This window comes from Nestor notabilis, unplaced genomic scaffold (assembly GCF_000696875.1).
Source record: "Nestor notabilis isolate BGI_N333 unplaced genomic scaffold, ASM69687v1 scaffold5386, whole genome shotgun sequence".
In the NCBI taxonomy this organism is placed as follows: Eukaryota; Metazoa; Chordata; class Aves; order Psittaciformes; family Psittacidae; genus Nestor; species Nestor notabilis.
Window position 1 is genome coordinate 1 of NW_009931361.1, and position 16,289 is coordinate 16,289.

Sequence of the window (16,289 nt, forward strand, 5' to 3'; positions counted from 1 at the left end):
CCGGGCTAGAGATCCTGTCCCTCCCCCGGCCGCGCAGGCACAGGCAGAGCCCTGGGTGAGTAGTCCGGGAGCTCCCTTACTCCTCCAGGCAGGCCAGATTCGTTCAGGCTCCCTTCTCCACATCCCTTTCTTCGGTGCCTGGAAGGTGCAGAGAGATCTGTTCTCTGGTAGGTTAGTTAAGTTGGGATCCTTGCTTGGGGAGGGATTTTTGAAAGGCTTCACTGCCTCCACCTTAAAACAATATTATACTATTAAATTGCCTGTATCAACTTGGAAACCACCTTCTCCTTCCCTTCTTTGGGTTTTTTGCTTCCTTCTCTTTCCTTTTCCTTTTTTTCCTTCTTTACAACTTTTCCAGCCTTTATAGAGTTGCCTCTTTCACTTTCACTTGCAAATTTGTGCAGTTAATAAGAAGCCAATGATATGCTGAGGAACTTCTTTAGTCATTGAGGGTTATTACTAACAAGTAATTCAAGACATCTGTATGTTTTTCTCTTGCTCTCCTCTAGGCTGAACAGTCATGACAGCTGAAAAGACTATTCCTATAATTAATGGCAAGCCAGAAGATGCTTTAGACCCAGAAGCCTCAAGTACCAACCTCGTCCACATTAATGATAAGAAAGTTCATGAAAGAGGTCACTGGAACAATAAGGTTGAATTTGTGCTTTCTGTGGCAGGGGAGATTATTGGGTTGGGAAATGTATGGAGATTCCCGTATCTTTGCTACAAGAATGGAGGAGGTAAGATGGCATCATATGCTGATTTACAGCTCACCATAAGCATGTGGGAAATAAACAGTTAAGAATGTTTTATGGTGATTTCTTTGCACTAAGAGAGAGGTATTCAGGATTTCAGTGTATGTGTGGATAGGGAAGTATTAAACATCTGACAAGTAAGAAAAAGATAATTGTGTTTCTCTTCCCTTCTCCTCCCCAGGTATCGCATGGTTTACTTGCACAAGTTGCTTTTGTTTCAGTAAATTGACATTTTTTTCCTGTAAGATTTTTAATGCAGAAGAAGCCAATGTTCTATTATAGTAGTATAGCTACTGTGTTTTTTTATGCATGTGAATACAGACCCAAGCATATTTAAGTTTATCTGATGCAGAAATGAATGTAGCATTTTATTTTTCATAACAATACACTTCAAAGAGGATAAATACTGGTTTTGATAACGATACAAAAATTACTTTTTTCTTTGTTATGTGAAAATTTCTGTAATTCAACCATACTACTTTTTCACATTACTTCCCAAATCACCACACGATGGTAGGGGAAGATGGAGAAAGGTGCCTGTTACTCAGAGAAGAGAACAAACCCTGTAAAATGTAGAATAAGAATGTTATTTGAGAGAGAACAGACTTAACTTGTACAAAAGTGTAACACGTGGCATCTCTTGGTAGTAGTAAAGTGTAAGCTATGTAAAATACGTGACATTTAAGAATGAGCATGTTAGCTGTGAGTTACAAAGCAATGGGGGGGGGAAGTAAATTAAAAATATAGCTTGGAATTCTGTGGACTGGATTTAATGTTCTCTCCACTTAAAGCTTTAATCAGTGTTAGCATAAGTGTATAGGCTGGGAGAAAAATGTGTTCAGTGGCTGACATGCAGAGATGTATTATTTAATGTGTTTGTTTGCTAACAACGCTGCGCCAAATTTCTTTCCCTTGTCCCTCCAAACCCAGGCACAGTTGTCTGAACTCGGGGCCCATTTTGTCTGCTGTTTCTCTAAGGCTAATATTACTGTGGAAGATGTGTCCATGGATTGTAGCTCCTTTCTTTATAGTTCTGTGTTTTGGCAGAACTAAGATAACAAGAATTCACCTGTATTCAGAATGATGTACTGCTGTTAGAACATAAATATTCATATGCTGGATATCATATGCAGAATAGTTTCTTGTGGATTATTGAAGTCTTTCCAGAGAAATTTTGGCAGAGGAAAAGATAAAAATATTTTTTCAGTATATAATGATCTCCTTGTTCAAACAGTAACTTTGATGTGTCCATTTGTATGCAAATGCCAGCTTGTCAAAATGTGAGATCATTCTAACTATGCTCTAGGTGACTCGATGGAAAACTAATTAATACCATACTTTAATCACTACTCTGTTCTTTAAGTGTAGAATTAATGTGTGTGGTTTAATTGGTCATGTCCTGGCACTATGGGAAGTTTGCCATTGACTTCAATTTTATTCAATGAGGACTTGGACTATGACCTGTGCTTTTGTAACTCTCTGGAATGCCCTGCTGGAATTAGAGCAGAGTTGGGCTTGTTTGATGCATCAGATGTAAATACTGAAAACTACTTGGTGATAATAAGTACATCCTGGTAGTAAGACACATGAGCTAGTTATTTCATAACTTGCTAGATACAGAACGAGTCTAGAAGCAGTAGTATGGAACACCTGAGGTCTGACCTCTCTGTGGTACTTACTCCAAGTCGTAACAGGTAGTGTAGGCATAAACTTCTATAATTTTAGTTTTTTCTTAAGAATATGTAGTTGGTTTTTAAAGGAAAACTAATTTCTCTGCATGTATAGAATTAGATATTTCTTGGAATGTGATCTGTTTGCAAACTGGAAACCTGATCTTCTTCATGTATACCTGTTGTAGAACAGCATTGGAAAATAGTCAAAGTCAATACTTTCAATTTCAACAAGTTGCCATGCCAAACTCACCATGATCATGCATATGGGTGAGTTAAGCTGCATTTGATAGTGGCCAGCAGGTTAGCTGGCCTATAAGGATTTTGTTCAAACCATTTGCACAGTAAATCAGACAGAGAAACCATGTTTCGGTTGCAAGGATTCCATTCTTTGGGAAATCCACGTGTTGCTTGAGATGCAGCTGAGATTCAACTACAGGCAGCTACTCATAAAGAGATCTCTCTTAATGTGCTGGGTCTGAAGAAAGAAACTGCAAATCAAAGCAGCTGTATTTAGTTGCCTTATCAAAGTGACTCAAGTACAACAGATGTTGCAGGTTATGGGGGTGTTGTGGAATTTGAGGTTTGGTGTGGGTTTTTGTTGTTTGGGGTTTTTTAAGATAATGGATGGGTACCTATTTGCCCTGTAGTTGTAGAAATTTTCCTGAAGTGTAGTCAGAAACATTTTGTTTATTGTTAATATTCTGTCAGAGATTTAGTATCAGAGTGGTGGCTATTAAGGTGCTGTTCATTAAAGATCAGTTGATCTTCAGGCCTCTCACCGAAGGGAGGAAATGCTACTATTGCTAGTGCTCTGAAGAACTGAGGGACAGCACTATAAAACACATCTTCCTAGGAAAAGCTGCACCCACCCCAGCTTTTGTGTTCAGCATATTTTGTGTTGATTTGAAATGAGCTGAATGATGGGATGCTTATATCATTTAATGGGAGCTTTAAATGAAGTTCCTTAGTGTTGTGGGGTTATTTGTTTTGGAGCAAGTTGAGGCCTGGATACAACACATTATGTATGTTGTGCTAAGCTTTATTTTCATAACTTAATTAGGCAGTTAATGCTTTGTGATTTTTCCTACCGTGTCAGATAAATTATTCTGTGCAGTACTTTGCTGCACTACTCTGCCTGATTAAACCAGTAAAACTGTCTTGGTGTAAGTAGAAATGGCAGAATTGGTTATTTTGTGCTTTCTTCTTAGTACTTGTTTCCTTCTGGCCTTGTTTCAGTCTAAACCAATATAGTCGCTTGCTTTCTACCTCATCCTTTGAGTCATCAGAAAGTCTGAGTACTTGGGGAATGAGGAAAAAACTTCTTTATGCCTTATATTTTAACAGATTCTCTACAAAGTAAAAAGGCTCTATTTTATTCCTCATTATTTAGGCTCAGTTCTAAATAGGATACCTAAAATCTACATTATCAGCAAGTGACATTTTGCCTAACCTGCATCTTCTCTCATTTCTTTGCTTTGGCATACTTCACAGCCGTGTTTTTTAGGTGCCATTTTAATAACAGGATCAGTCATGAAATAATACAATACTTCTGCTGTGTGTTAGTCGATATGAGAATATTTTATTGTTGTTACAGAATATTACACCTCAGGTACTCTTTGTTATCTATGCTGGAGTTTACTGTCAGCAGCTGACAGAAATGTTGATGCTCTCTTATTTTCCTGCAATTTCCCATTAATGTTTCTAGCTGATAAGGCCAAGCCCTGCTTTCCTGTTCTTGTAAGTAGTTTTAAAGTTTATTTTGTTATTCCTTCATGATTCTTATCATCAGGCTTATCCAAATAACGTACAAAGGACTTCCTGAATTTAATTTCCGTAACATTTCTTCATCCCTACTTTCCTGAGAAAAGGAAGAGAAGACGATGTAATCTGACTTGATGACAGTCAGAGCAGAACTGTGTGGCTAAGCAAGACTCTTGTCTTCTCTGTGTTTGAGAGACATGTGAGACACATACGTTCTGTACTGAGGAACTGTGGTCTGGTTTTACTTAGCCCGTGACATTAGCCTGCAGGTTCACTGTTGGTGTTGGGGACCAGGAGTAAACACTTTGTGGACTTTCAGCATGCTGTCTGAGAGGTGGATAATAGCTGATCCTTCCTTTATTAAGAAAACTAATTTCTCACTATGCTGCCAAGGAACTGTGTTCATTATAACAGCTCCCTCCCTCAATGTTTTCTTGTAGGTGCTTTCCTCATCCCATATGTGGTTTTTTTTATTTGCTGTGGAATACCAGTATTCTTCTTGGAGACAGCCTTGGGACAGTTTACTAGTGAAGGAGGCATTACATGCTGGAGAAAAGTTTGCCCTCTATTTGAAGGTAACAAACAGTTTGTGTTCTACTGCAAAAGAATGCATTGAACTTGAAGTAAAATAAAATAAATTGTATCAAAACTTAAGATATACTTGAAGTAATAAGCATTTGTTTTTAACATACCTGAGAAGTAAGTTTTTCTCTTGTGTCTCACTTTTCTGTCTCTAGGCATTGGATATGCTACCCAAGTTATAGAGGCACACCTAAACGTGTATTACATCATCATTTTAGCATGGGCTATCTTCTATTTGTTTAACTGCTTTACTACAGAGCTTCCTTGGGCTACCTGTGGGCATGAATGGAATACAGGTATGACCTCAGCAGAGATTATTGCTATACAATTACTTCCAAGTTATTGACTAATATATTAAAATGTCAGGAACAAAACTATTCTTGTAGAAAAGTCTGTGGAATTGGGCCAATCACATCACACCGCACTATGATAAAAGGCATCCTGGAGTGAAGACTTACTGATATCTTTTTGGTTTAGGCCATTGTATAAGCATTTATTCCTGCAGAATATATTGCCAGGTAGCAGAAGACAACTTTGGATTTTGTTAATTCTGTAAGATATTCCAGCAAAATCCCAAGAGTCTCATTTGCAATCATATCTATTCTCCTGAATGCAGTAAGTGAATTCTGCTGAAGAGCTGATGACCTGATGACAGGCTACAATCTTGCTCTTTCACTTTAATGAAATCAGGAGGAGTTTGAATGGAGAAGAAAATATTAAAAGTGGAACTTTGGATTTGTTCTTTATAATGCTAGATGTTGAGGGATGACGTTCATCAAGTTACTGCTAAAAATTTAGTCACATAAATATGCCTTGCTGCATGCAAAGTAGCCTCTTACATGAAAGATGAGGTGTGTATTTGTGAGGGTTTGCAGTATAGGGCTTTGCGTCTGTCCAGTCATTGGTATTTTCATCTGTAATGCTCTACTTATTGCACATGAAGATCACAAATATCTAGGTGAGGTATACATACCAATAGCCCTGATCTCCATGTTCCTGAAGTTTTTGCATTTATTCCCTATAGTACTGCCTGATTTTAAGTCATGTGCCACTTGTACTGTCTGTCATAAGTTTTAGTCATTGGTCATTATCTTGTTCCTTGAGCACACCTAAACCTACCTGAAATCTTGCAGTTTAGGTTATTTATGTTAGAAAACTAGTCTTGGGCCCAATAGATGTGGAAGGCTTCAGTATCAATTTTGGCAGCCCTGATAAGGAGCTTAGCCAATGTTGATCCCTGTTCAAACACTGAGTGTCAGCTCAACAATGCTGAGCTGCTTTGATCTCCTTTCTCTGTACTAGAGATAACAATAAGCCAGAGTGACTATTCACCTGCATGTTAAGGCAAAGTGGAAACTTGTTGCTGGTGGTTTTTCCTAAGCCAATTATTACCTTTGGCCATTGAACCAGCAGCAGCTGGAGTAGGTTGTAATTCCCAATCGATTGCCTCAGTTTCTCGAAGTGTTATTTGTCTGCCTCAGATGTTTTATTGGCCCTTCCCATTGGAACTGTGCCTTTGGAAAGGATTGGAGTATGGAGAATATATCATACTGCATGGACATTTTTCTACTGTGATGTGGTGGTCAAAATCCAGCGTTACAGAAGTTGCAGCTGTGGCATTTTAGTGTACCTAGAAATCCTTTAACTACTTAGAGAAAATGCATTATGAAATGGTGACTTTACAGGATGTACAAACTAGAAGATGCACAAGAAGAAATGTGCTTACATGTCAATATAGCAAACTTTTTTTTTTTGTCCTTTTATAGAAAACTGTGTGGAATTTCAAAAACTTAACATGAGCAACTGCAGTCAACTGTCTTTACAAAATGCCACTTCTCCAGTGATGGAATTCTGGGAGTAAGTGCACATAAACTTTATGTTTGATCAGACTATTCATTATCTTCTGACACTTTAATCATTTACACATGATTAAATACCTTCTAACCCTATAACAGTGATCTGAGTGCAGCTGGAAATTTTCTCATACAGCCGAAGAGAGTCAGGATGAGAGTTTAACTCCTTTTTTATTTTTTCTTGAGAATGCAAGGGAAAGAATTCCATATCCTGAAAGAACATAGAACAAAGTGTGCCACTTGCTTGGGAGCTTGGCTCCTGCTGCTGGAGGAAAGAACCTCAAACCCATACTAATGAGGAGGCAGAGGTGAAAGAAAGGATGATTTTAAATATTTCTTGGTTGGTTGGTTTGTTTGTTTCCCCAGAATGTTTCTTCTCTTAAGAGTCTGAGAGTTGCATCTTCATCTTTGATTAAGCTACCTAATACTTTCGCTTCTGTATCTCATTTTTTAAAGGACTATGGAAGTGTTAGTTATTCAGCTAGAATTTAACTCTCTTGTGTCTCTTTAATTCTGATTTCTAGTAATAGAAGAGAATTACATCTTTACAAAACATACTCTGCTTTTGTTATGACGTGTATTTCTTCTTACCATAAATGTTTAGTTATTTAATACTAAATCATCTCACAGTTTTAAGTGTGTTACGAAATTCTGAGTTACTAAAATTTCTTGATGACCAGTTCTAATCTCAGTAATTTTATTATTAAGATAAGGCCTTCTTCTGAGGCTGTATGTTCAGAGCTCTGTTTTATGTTCAGGACAGCAATAGCTACACTTTGAAAGGACCATAAATTAAAACTATCCTTAAAGGGAGAACTCTACATTGACATAATTTTCTTGAATGTTAGCATAAGCTATTGTCTTTACCTCTGAGCCTCTGTGTCTTGCTGCAGCAGTTACCTTAACTTCATGGGTGGTAGTTGTTGCTTCAGTAGATAATTCTGTTTTACTTTAAAACAAAAAAGAACAAACCAAATTAAATCTGAACAAGGCATGAAAACACATACGCTCTCGGCTTAAAATTGTCAATGATGTTACATGGCTTTCAAATTTAAAATAGACATGACAAACTAGTTCACAAATGAAAGAAAGAGCTTTATTAAAGATCAGAATTAATTTTGTATTAATATAACTGGGATGAACAGAAGAGTATGTTTAAGGTATAATATATCAGACATAAATGCTCAGTAGAGGTCTTTGTGCATAGGTGTGTATTGCAGATCAGAGCAGTTAATATATTTGCTTATATATTACTAGACTAGTTAATTTATCTGACAAGTCATCTTACAGTCTGTAGATAAGTGTTACCAGACATGCTGTTTTGCTTAGGCAGAGGTCTTTTTCATATGATTTTGCTTTACTCCTTTATAAATCCTGGTGTTGGCAACCATGAATTTGAGAGACTTTCTGGAGCAAATAGTAAAAGGAGAGTTGATGGGGTAGACTGTACAGAGCAGATGCTTGTTGCTATTTTCAGAACTCTCATGGATAGCGTGTGAGAATCTTCATTGCTGCAATAACCAACGACAGGACTGAATTCATTTGCATATAACCAGGTTCCTTACAATGCCTTAAGCTGATGTCTGTGAAGGGAAGGCGGAGGCTCTAGGTTTCTTCTGAACAACCACACCATTCACAACTTTCATGCTTTGCTCTCCACCATGTCAAGCCTGCAATTGAAATTCCTCTAAGTTGTGGCCACATAAAGCCAATTTATTGTGTAAAGGGTCAGCTGGGGGTCAGAACAGTTTTGGGCTTGGGTTTTTTCTTGTTTCTTTTTTTATCTTTTCTGTTACCATTTACTTGAGATGATCTGTGAATTAGAGCGGTAATTATTGTGAATAGGGATCCTATTAGTTTACTGCATGTGATCGCATTGACATTAGAACTGTCTTTACCCCCATTTAACCATTTAACTAGTTACTACTAGGTCTTTTCCATCATCTGGGCTTGAAGGCTCAGCCCTTTGTGACTGGAAGCAATCCAAATCCTCAGCTGGTTTGAGAATTGCAAATAAAGACTTCAGAAGTACTGAAATATTTCTAGCTTTAATTGCTTCTGTGGCCTTGGCTTACTCCCCAGGCTATTGCTGAAGTCAAACAGCAACTCACCCAAGTGCAGTGATGACCGAGAGAGAGGATCCCTTGCAGTACGGTGGAGCTTTTCTGGCGAGTAGACTATGTAGTCACCCTTCCTCAGGTCTGTACAGAGGATACTGTTCCCTTGCTTACCCTAGCAGGTATAGACTCACTTTGTCTGGTAATTCCGCATTCTTTACCAGCTTTTATAGCTGGGTCACACAGAGGGGGAAGACCTATTTATTGTTTAGGGTGGAATGTTCATTTGTTAAAACTAAGGAAAATCTTCCCTTTTTTCTGTGAAGTACTGCAGTAGGTCCTAGGTGCTTTCTTAGGTACACTCAGAAGAATCTCATTCTACATGCAAACATCTCAAAACTTAAAATATTTCAGTGAGCCTGTAGCTGACAACTACTTACCTGTAGCTGACAACTACTTACCTGTAGCTATGCAGTAAAAATGGTGTGATCCTATTGGAGGAGCAGTAGGCAAAATCTGGGAGTTTGGGCTCTCTTGTTTTCTTGCTTAGAAGTGTCTATTCCTGTTGATGTTTTAAGGCTTCATTTGGATTAACAGACTTGCTGCTGACTACAGGTGTCACTTGATGCCTCTGTGAAAAATTAGGAGATTAGAGAATTTCTTACCTTACTTAAAAAGACCTTGCAAGCTATAGCCTTGAGAAGTTTCACATTCCATCTGGTGTACAGGGTTTTTTAAGGTAAGCAGCTGAATCAATCAGAGCACACTTTTTATTCTTCAAACATTCTAATGCTATGTTCCAAAGAAAGACTTCGCTTTTCATTTCATACCAGTGCCCAGCATTCAGAGACTTTCCAGTTAACCACCATTCATGGCATTTCTCTTAGCCTAATCATATGGCTTAAGGGGTTTCTAAGAAAAAATAATAATCAGAATTTCAATGTATAGCACATGGAATTTTTAGTGTCCAAGATTTAAACAGTTGATAGTGGTAGCAGCAGTAATAATTGAGGTGTTGATAATTTTAGATATGTCGAATCAGTCCCATGGAAGAGAGCTGCAGCCATGGGTGAGCCTGTGAAAGCACAGAGAGGACAAGATACTCTATTCTGTTGTTTTGTATACTTTTCTAGGAGAGGAAATTGTCTGGCAGGCAGACGGGACAACAGCCATGTCTGTATGCTCTTTTGGCTACTACTCCAATTTGCCACCAAGGTCAGGAATTTGAGGTTTCCAGTGCCTGGGAAGGGAGCTGGACAGACAGAGGACCCGTGGTTTTGTGGTTGATTCCACCTCAATAGTTTCTTATTGGCTGTATAACAACAACTTAGTCCTCTGTTAAAGAAAGTCTAGTTGTTGGCCTGTCATTCTCCGGACAGGGTGACACATCCTTAGCATTTCCAAGTAAAGTGTAGTGAGAAAAAACGTTTTTTCTTTTTTTGTCTAGGGAAAAGAAAAGGGGCTGTTCTCAGCAAAAAGGAAAAGGCACAAACCCTTCCCTCACAAAGTCAAAAAGTTGTTCCTGTTTCATTCAGGTTGCAAATGACTGCAGGAGTCACATTGTGGTTAATCCCCACTACCCTATGAAAAGTCATTAGGAAGTTAAGCCTGATCCTGCAGTGCTCAGTACCCAGAGACCTTCAGCACCTCTCAGAACTAGGCTCTTTTTGCATCTCTTGTAGAACACTGAGTTGTGCCAGACTCACTTGTTTCTGTTCAGTTCATAAGAGGCCGTGTGAAAGTTGCTTTTTGTTTGGGGTCATATGAGCTCTTCGGCTGGTTTTGCCTCAACACCACTGACTTTGCCTGGTTTCAGTTGAAAGAAGTAAATGGGATAGATGACAAAATGCTATGCCTGTTTCTTAAAACTGAGGGATAAACATTACCCTAAACCAGGCAGATGAACTTCCATGTCTTGTGATTTTTATCTTGAACGTTGTACATAACATTTTTACTATGGAGAAAAAGTGACCTTGAAAGTTGCAAAGTCAAGTATTTGGGTATTAGGGAAGACTAGAAATAAGGTGCAAGTTGAAGTTCACATCTTTGATGAATATGCCCGTCTGAAGAACTGCCTAATACTTTTTCAGTAGAACTGCTTTGCTCTTGCTGGTGGATGGATATGAGCAAACTGTGCAGCTTTCAGCATTTTGTTGTTCTTCTCTGTTCATTTTCCTGTGTTTTATATTTGCATCACTATTGGGTTCCTGCTCTGCTGACAAAGTTATTAACTTAATCAAGGCTTCCTGGGGTGCTTGTGGTGCCAGTGGCTTTACAATCATAGCTTTCTTGATTATGTACATGTTCATTTATCTCTACAAAGTCTTGATAAGGTCAGATTATTCCCATTTTACAGAAGATGGTCTGGGCTAGAGAGGGGGGGAGAGAGAGAGTAAAAGTGCCAAGTATGAGAGGCCCAAGACATTTTTTCATACGATTTAGAATTATGGATGTGCAATTATTTATTATTAATTAATTTCAACTAAGAAACAAGAAAATGTATGCAGGTCAACTTTGTCCAAAGATACCCATCCAAAAAGTTACTTAACTTCCCTTTGAAATGGGTCATTGCTATTTTACATTGTATGTTGGGCACTTGCATGAAAATTTAAGGGGGCTATTACTTGTCATCTTTGCTCTAATGACTCAGTATTTAGAAGTCTCTTTTCATTCCATTTTGCTTGCAAGAAATGGCATACATCTGTTCCACTCTCTTGAATGTGTTCTGGATGGGGTGGGAATTTCAGCATCTTCTCTTGAACATGATCTGCTTTGTACAAAAGTCAAATAATGATGGAGCACAGACTGGCATGCTGAAGTCTTGCTTCTCAGGTGGTTGCCTTGGCCAGAAGCTTACAGGATCATTCTACTATCTCAGTACTGATTTAGCTGGCGTAGATCAAAGGGGATACTTGAGGACAAGAAAGATTGAGGGAGACTATTCTGCTACTTTACAGGTTAATAGTTAGACCATCCAGTTTGGGTCTCAGTACTGTGTATAAACAATTAAATATTTATTGGCACACACAGGAGAGAGTGAAAGCTTCTTCTGAATCCACCTAGTGCAGAATAGCAGGAAGCTCGACAGCCAGGGAGTTCTTTTGGTGGAAAGCCTTATAAGCTTTATAGGGTAAAAGAGGGCTATGAATATGGATTTCCAGCATGATGACTGAAGTTTTGATTGTTCATTATCTATCTTAGCTTCTCTGTTTATGCAAGTCTGCTCTTCATCCCCCATGTTTCTAATCTTAGTTCTGGACACTTTGAAAGGGTTCTTCAGAGGAAACCTTAATCTTAGCATGTTTCTGGAACACTAGGGAGGTACTTCAGTTTTTACCTTAATTCCTCAGTTGATATGTTACTCTGGGGTCTATGCTGGTGCCTGCCTGGCATCCCTACCACAACCATCTGGTTTAGTATCCTTCCCTAGGGTTATATCTAATCCTGCCATTCCCACATGCACTTCCCACTGCTGTCTCTTCAACCTCTTTGCCTATTTTGCTAGGAAGTTCCAATTGGCCTCTGACTTGTCTCTAAATCAGGTATATTACTTCTTCCCACCTCCAGCCTGCTAGTCACAGTCATTTTATCCAGTGTTGTCCACTCCCCAAACCTCCATCTAGTCTCAGATGGCTGCTCACTGGTTTCCAGTCTTAACTTCCTAAACATTTTTCATCTGCTCCCTGAATCCATTGGCCAGCTAATCACAGACTGCCCTTCCTTCTGCTTATTGCTTCTCTTCCTCTCCCCATGCCTGTGTGTTAGTGTGAGAAAGACTAGCCTCCTTGGCCAGTCTCAGTCCAGTTTATCATCAAGTCTCCCTAACTCCCAGGCCTCCAGGTGGTTTATTTGTGATGTTCTGCAACTTGTGCAAAGTTATTATGCAGTATTAGAGCATTTTGATGGAGGAATCTAGGAAGACTTGATCTCTTGGGGCCTACAAGGATGTCAGAGAGGGACTCTTCATCAGGGATTGCAGTGATAGGACAAGGGCTAATGGGTTCAAACTGAAACAGAGGAAGTTCAGGTTGGATATAAGGAAGAAGTTCTTTGCTGTGAGGGTGCTGAGGGACTGGAACAGGTTGCCCAAAGAAATGGTAAATGCTCCATCCCTGGCAGTGTTCAAGGTCAGGTTGGACAGAGCCTTGGGCAACATGGTCTAGTGTGAGGTGGCCCTGCCCACAGCACAGGGTTGGATCTTACAGTCCTTTCCAACCCTAACTTTTGTTCAATGTTAACACTGTCAGGTTATTGCAGTAAATATTTTTCCTATGCCTGTGGTTTGCGTGCAGCCACAAATTGTGATTAACCTTTTTTTAAGCTGATCATTGTAAAAACCTGCGATTCAGCAGTAGGGGTCTGAATAAATGTAATTGTATCCAAAGCTAGGATTTTATATTGAAAAGTTTAAAACAATAAAAACTTAGTGTTAGGAGATGCACCTTTGTGTTTTGGAAAAGTAACTTTAAAATGTTACAAACTCCTTTTCAGTAGTTGTAGGTACTTAAAGGAATAGTAAGTTCCTATTTGATTGTGATGGTGCCATGAACAAATCTTATCTTTTATTTTCCTAGTGATTTAGAATGATACCATTATTTCAGATAGAGTTCATAAATCATTCATTTCACTATTTAGTACTTAAAATGTCTTTTGGAAATTTGTAGCATTCGGTTGGTTCCTATGATAAAATACAGAAAAGTTTTGGCCTGCAGTGTTGGCAAAAATAGAAATTGCATTTTATAGCAAAGATCATACATGAGCTATTTAAATACCTCTTAATTACACAACTGTCAATGTTCTAGCAATAATAATACTACCTACTAATAGTTGGAAAACATGCACAGGATCCAAGTGATGTGCTTAAATAGTGGAGACGTTTAGAAGCTGCTGCTCAGATACCCAGTTTTGCTGAGGAATGCTAATTTTTCTTTAAGAATCAGTAACTTTCAGGGCATTTTCATTACTGATGTTACTGTAGGAGTGTAGGTTTAAAGACATGTATATCTATACGTGCATATCTACATATGCCCTTTTTGATATTGTAGAAGAAGAAATATTGGAGAGAAGCAGAGTTTGCAGGGAAATTAAAAAAGGGAAATAAAAGGGGACAGAAGGTCTAAAATAGCAAAACCTTAGTTATGCTGTGTCAGGCTTGGCCAAATCAGGCAATTGCAAAACATGCCATGTTTCTTCTGGGTTTGCCAGGGTTTTACTTGGTTTCTCACAGATTTTGTTGTTGCTGTTACTTCTATGACAGAAGACCTCTACTGAAGGGCTTCTTTCCAGTTATGCCTGGTTTTGTGCAAATACAAAGGGGAGCTCATCACCTCCTCTAAGACTTACCACGTAAAACTTTCTATACTTGTATCTAAGCAAAGTTCTAATCTAGAAAACTAAAAGCAAGATAGGTTTGGTGACTACTGCTGCCTGAAACCAATTAGTTCACTTCCGTTGCTCCCCTAAAGTGTCTCATGCAGGAGAAGCTCAAAAGTACCATTCATGTTTTACAAGGCTGCCCACCCCAGTATTTTCTCCACCAGTTTACCATGGGAATTGGATCTGCAAGACTAGATATACAAACAAATAGCATGTAACTCTTCCAAGCCATATTTTTCAGTACCTCTGGAATCCTTTAAATATGCATGTGGCTTTGTAAATAACAGACTGTCCTTTACAACTGTCCAAGAATGTGTCCATTGGATTTGGTCACTGTCTTGATATTAAGAACCCTAAGGATTGCAATGGATTTTAGAGATACCCAAGTAACTGAAAACAATGTAAAACAGCAGTTCCATCCATCTACTTCTTGGCTATCTCAGCATGATTACTGAGCAGAGCAAATAGTTCCATGCAATTAAGTAAGCCTGCATCTATTTTTGGCTCTTGAAAAACTATCATCACAAGGAGGGGGAAAAAATGAAGAAAAATCAAAAAGTTTAGACACTTCTTAAGAGTGTTTTCCGAGTGTGCCCTTGTAGATTCAGGGCATTAACAGAAAGGGTTTGTTTAGTCAAATTTAATGTTCAAAGGAGAGATGCTCTGGCTGTGCAAAGAAGTAAAGTGAACACTGACTGAGGGGTGGCGGGGAAGATGGGTGCAAACCTGAACATCTTTTTGGTAAGTTTGTCACTTTATTCCACCATATGCTTATATAGCAGCAAGGAAATTGATTTGCAGTGTCAGGACTTCTTCCTGAGGAGGCTCATTCAATATTGCAATGGAATTTCTATAAGGGTTACAGAATATCAATTGGTGCAGGCCTTGAAACAGTGATGCAAGAATAGTTGTCCTCTGTGTGGAAAGGGAAATGACCCAAAGTCCCTTCAATAGCTATTTTTTTTTTTTTTAATGATTTTAACTGCTGACTATTGGTTTTAGCTTACAAATGAAAAACTTTTAATTTACTTTTTTAATTTACTTGAATTTAATTAAGAATCATACCGGAAGCTGCAAGTACTACAGGAGACTGGTATTTTAGGAATCATAGAATTGTAGAATAGTTAGGGTTGGAAAGGACCTTAAGTTCAAGTTCCAACCCCCTGCACGTATTAGGCAGGGACACCTTGCACTAGACTTCATCCAGCCTGGCCTTGAATGCTGCCAGGGATGAGACATTTACCACTTCTTTGGGCAGCCTGTTCCAGGGCTTCACCACCCTCACAGTAAAGAACTTCTTCCTTATATCTAACCTGATCTTCCCTTGTGTTAGTTTGAACCCATCACCCCTTGTCCTTTTGCAGAGGAGTTCTCAATATTTTGTGGTCTGTAGTTCTCATTAGATGAACAACCAAGTTCGAGTCCACAGACTAAAAGGCTGAAGGCAAAGTCAGGTTGACTTACATTTCTTCTAGGTGCTTTCAGTTCACAGCTGCTGCCATGTGCTAAACTAATCTCTGTCACTCAGAAGGTGAATAAAAAGGAGAATTTTGTTACTGCATGACTTCTTCAGAGCAGAGGGGAAACTGCAAAAAGACTAAATGAGTTGTTGGATATGTTCAGAGAGTACCAAGAAACTATAGAGCTGACATGAGTGGAACAGTACAAAAAAGTTATTTGACACGATTAAACTCTCAGACTTGGTTCAGAAGTTGCCATGACTTCAGTGAAAGAGGTTGAAGAAAAATAGGTCAGGAATGGCTAGAGGAGAAGTGCGGTGTTCTGTGTTTATCCATCACTGTCTCAAATACAAACACATACATAGAAAAATGGAAAAAAGCAATATATGTATATACTTGGCAGCTGCTAAGCAATGTCACATTGCATTCAGGTAACTTAAGTACTGACTTCCATGAGGCAGGAGTTGACACAAGAAGTAAGAATCATTATTTGCAAGCAGTACTTGGAATTTGAGAGAAAAGTCTGCTGAAGAGAGTTTGATCTTACCTTTAAATTCAATAAGTTTAAAAATGGGTGATGAGTGAAGCAGCATTCAAGTCTATCTGGACTTTAAGAAGAAAGAACTAGGTGTAACAACAGCAAATGTGGCTCAACTAGGAATAACTCATTCTGATAGGTCACAGGTGTAGGTCACTGTAAGAGGTTAGGATTTTAGAGCTGTGCATAATGCTCTAGCTGAGGGATTCTTGCTAATGTGACCACTGGGAAATA

General features: G+C 38.7%; 1 protein-coding gene across 1 annotated transcript in view; it reads left to right on the plus strand.

Moving 5' to 3' along the window:
* Nucleotides 1-520: 520 nt before the first annotated feature.
* LOC104406759 (sodium- and chloride-dependent GABA transporter 3-like) overlaps nt 521-16,289 on the plus strand; it is a gene marked incomplete at its 3' end in the record, with an annotated part of 47,355 nt that continues 31,586 nt past the window's right edge. The window contains exons 1-4 of the mRNA XM_010015846.1: nt 521-740; nt 4,630-4,764; nt 4,927-5,067; nt 6,538-6,628. Of these exons, the coding sequence (XP_010014148.1) occupies nt 521-740; nt 4,630-4,764; nt 4,927-5,067; nt 6,538-6,628 (587 nt within the window). The remainder of the gene's footprint in view (nt 741-4,629; nt 4,765-4,926; nt 5,068-6,537; nt 6,629-16,289) is intronic.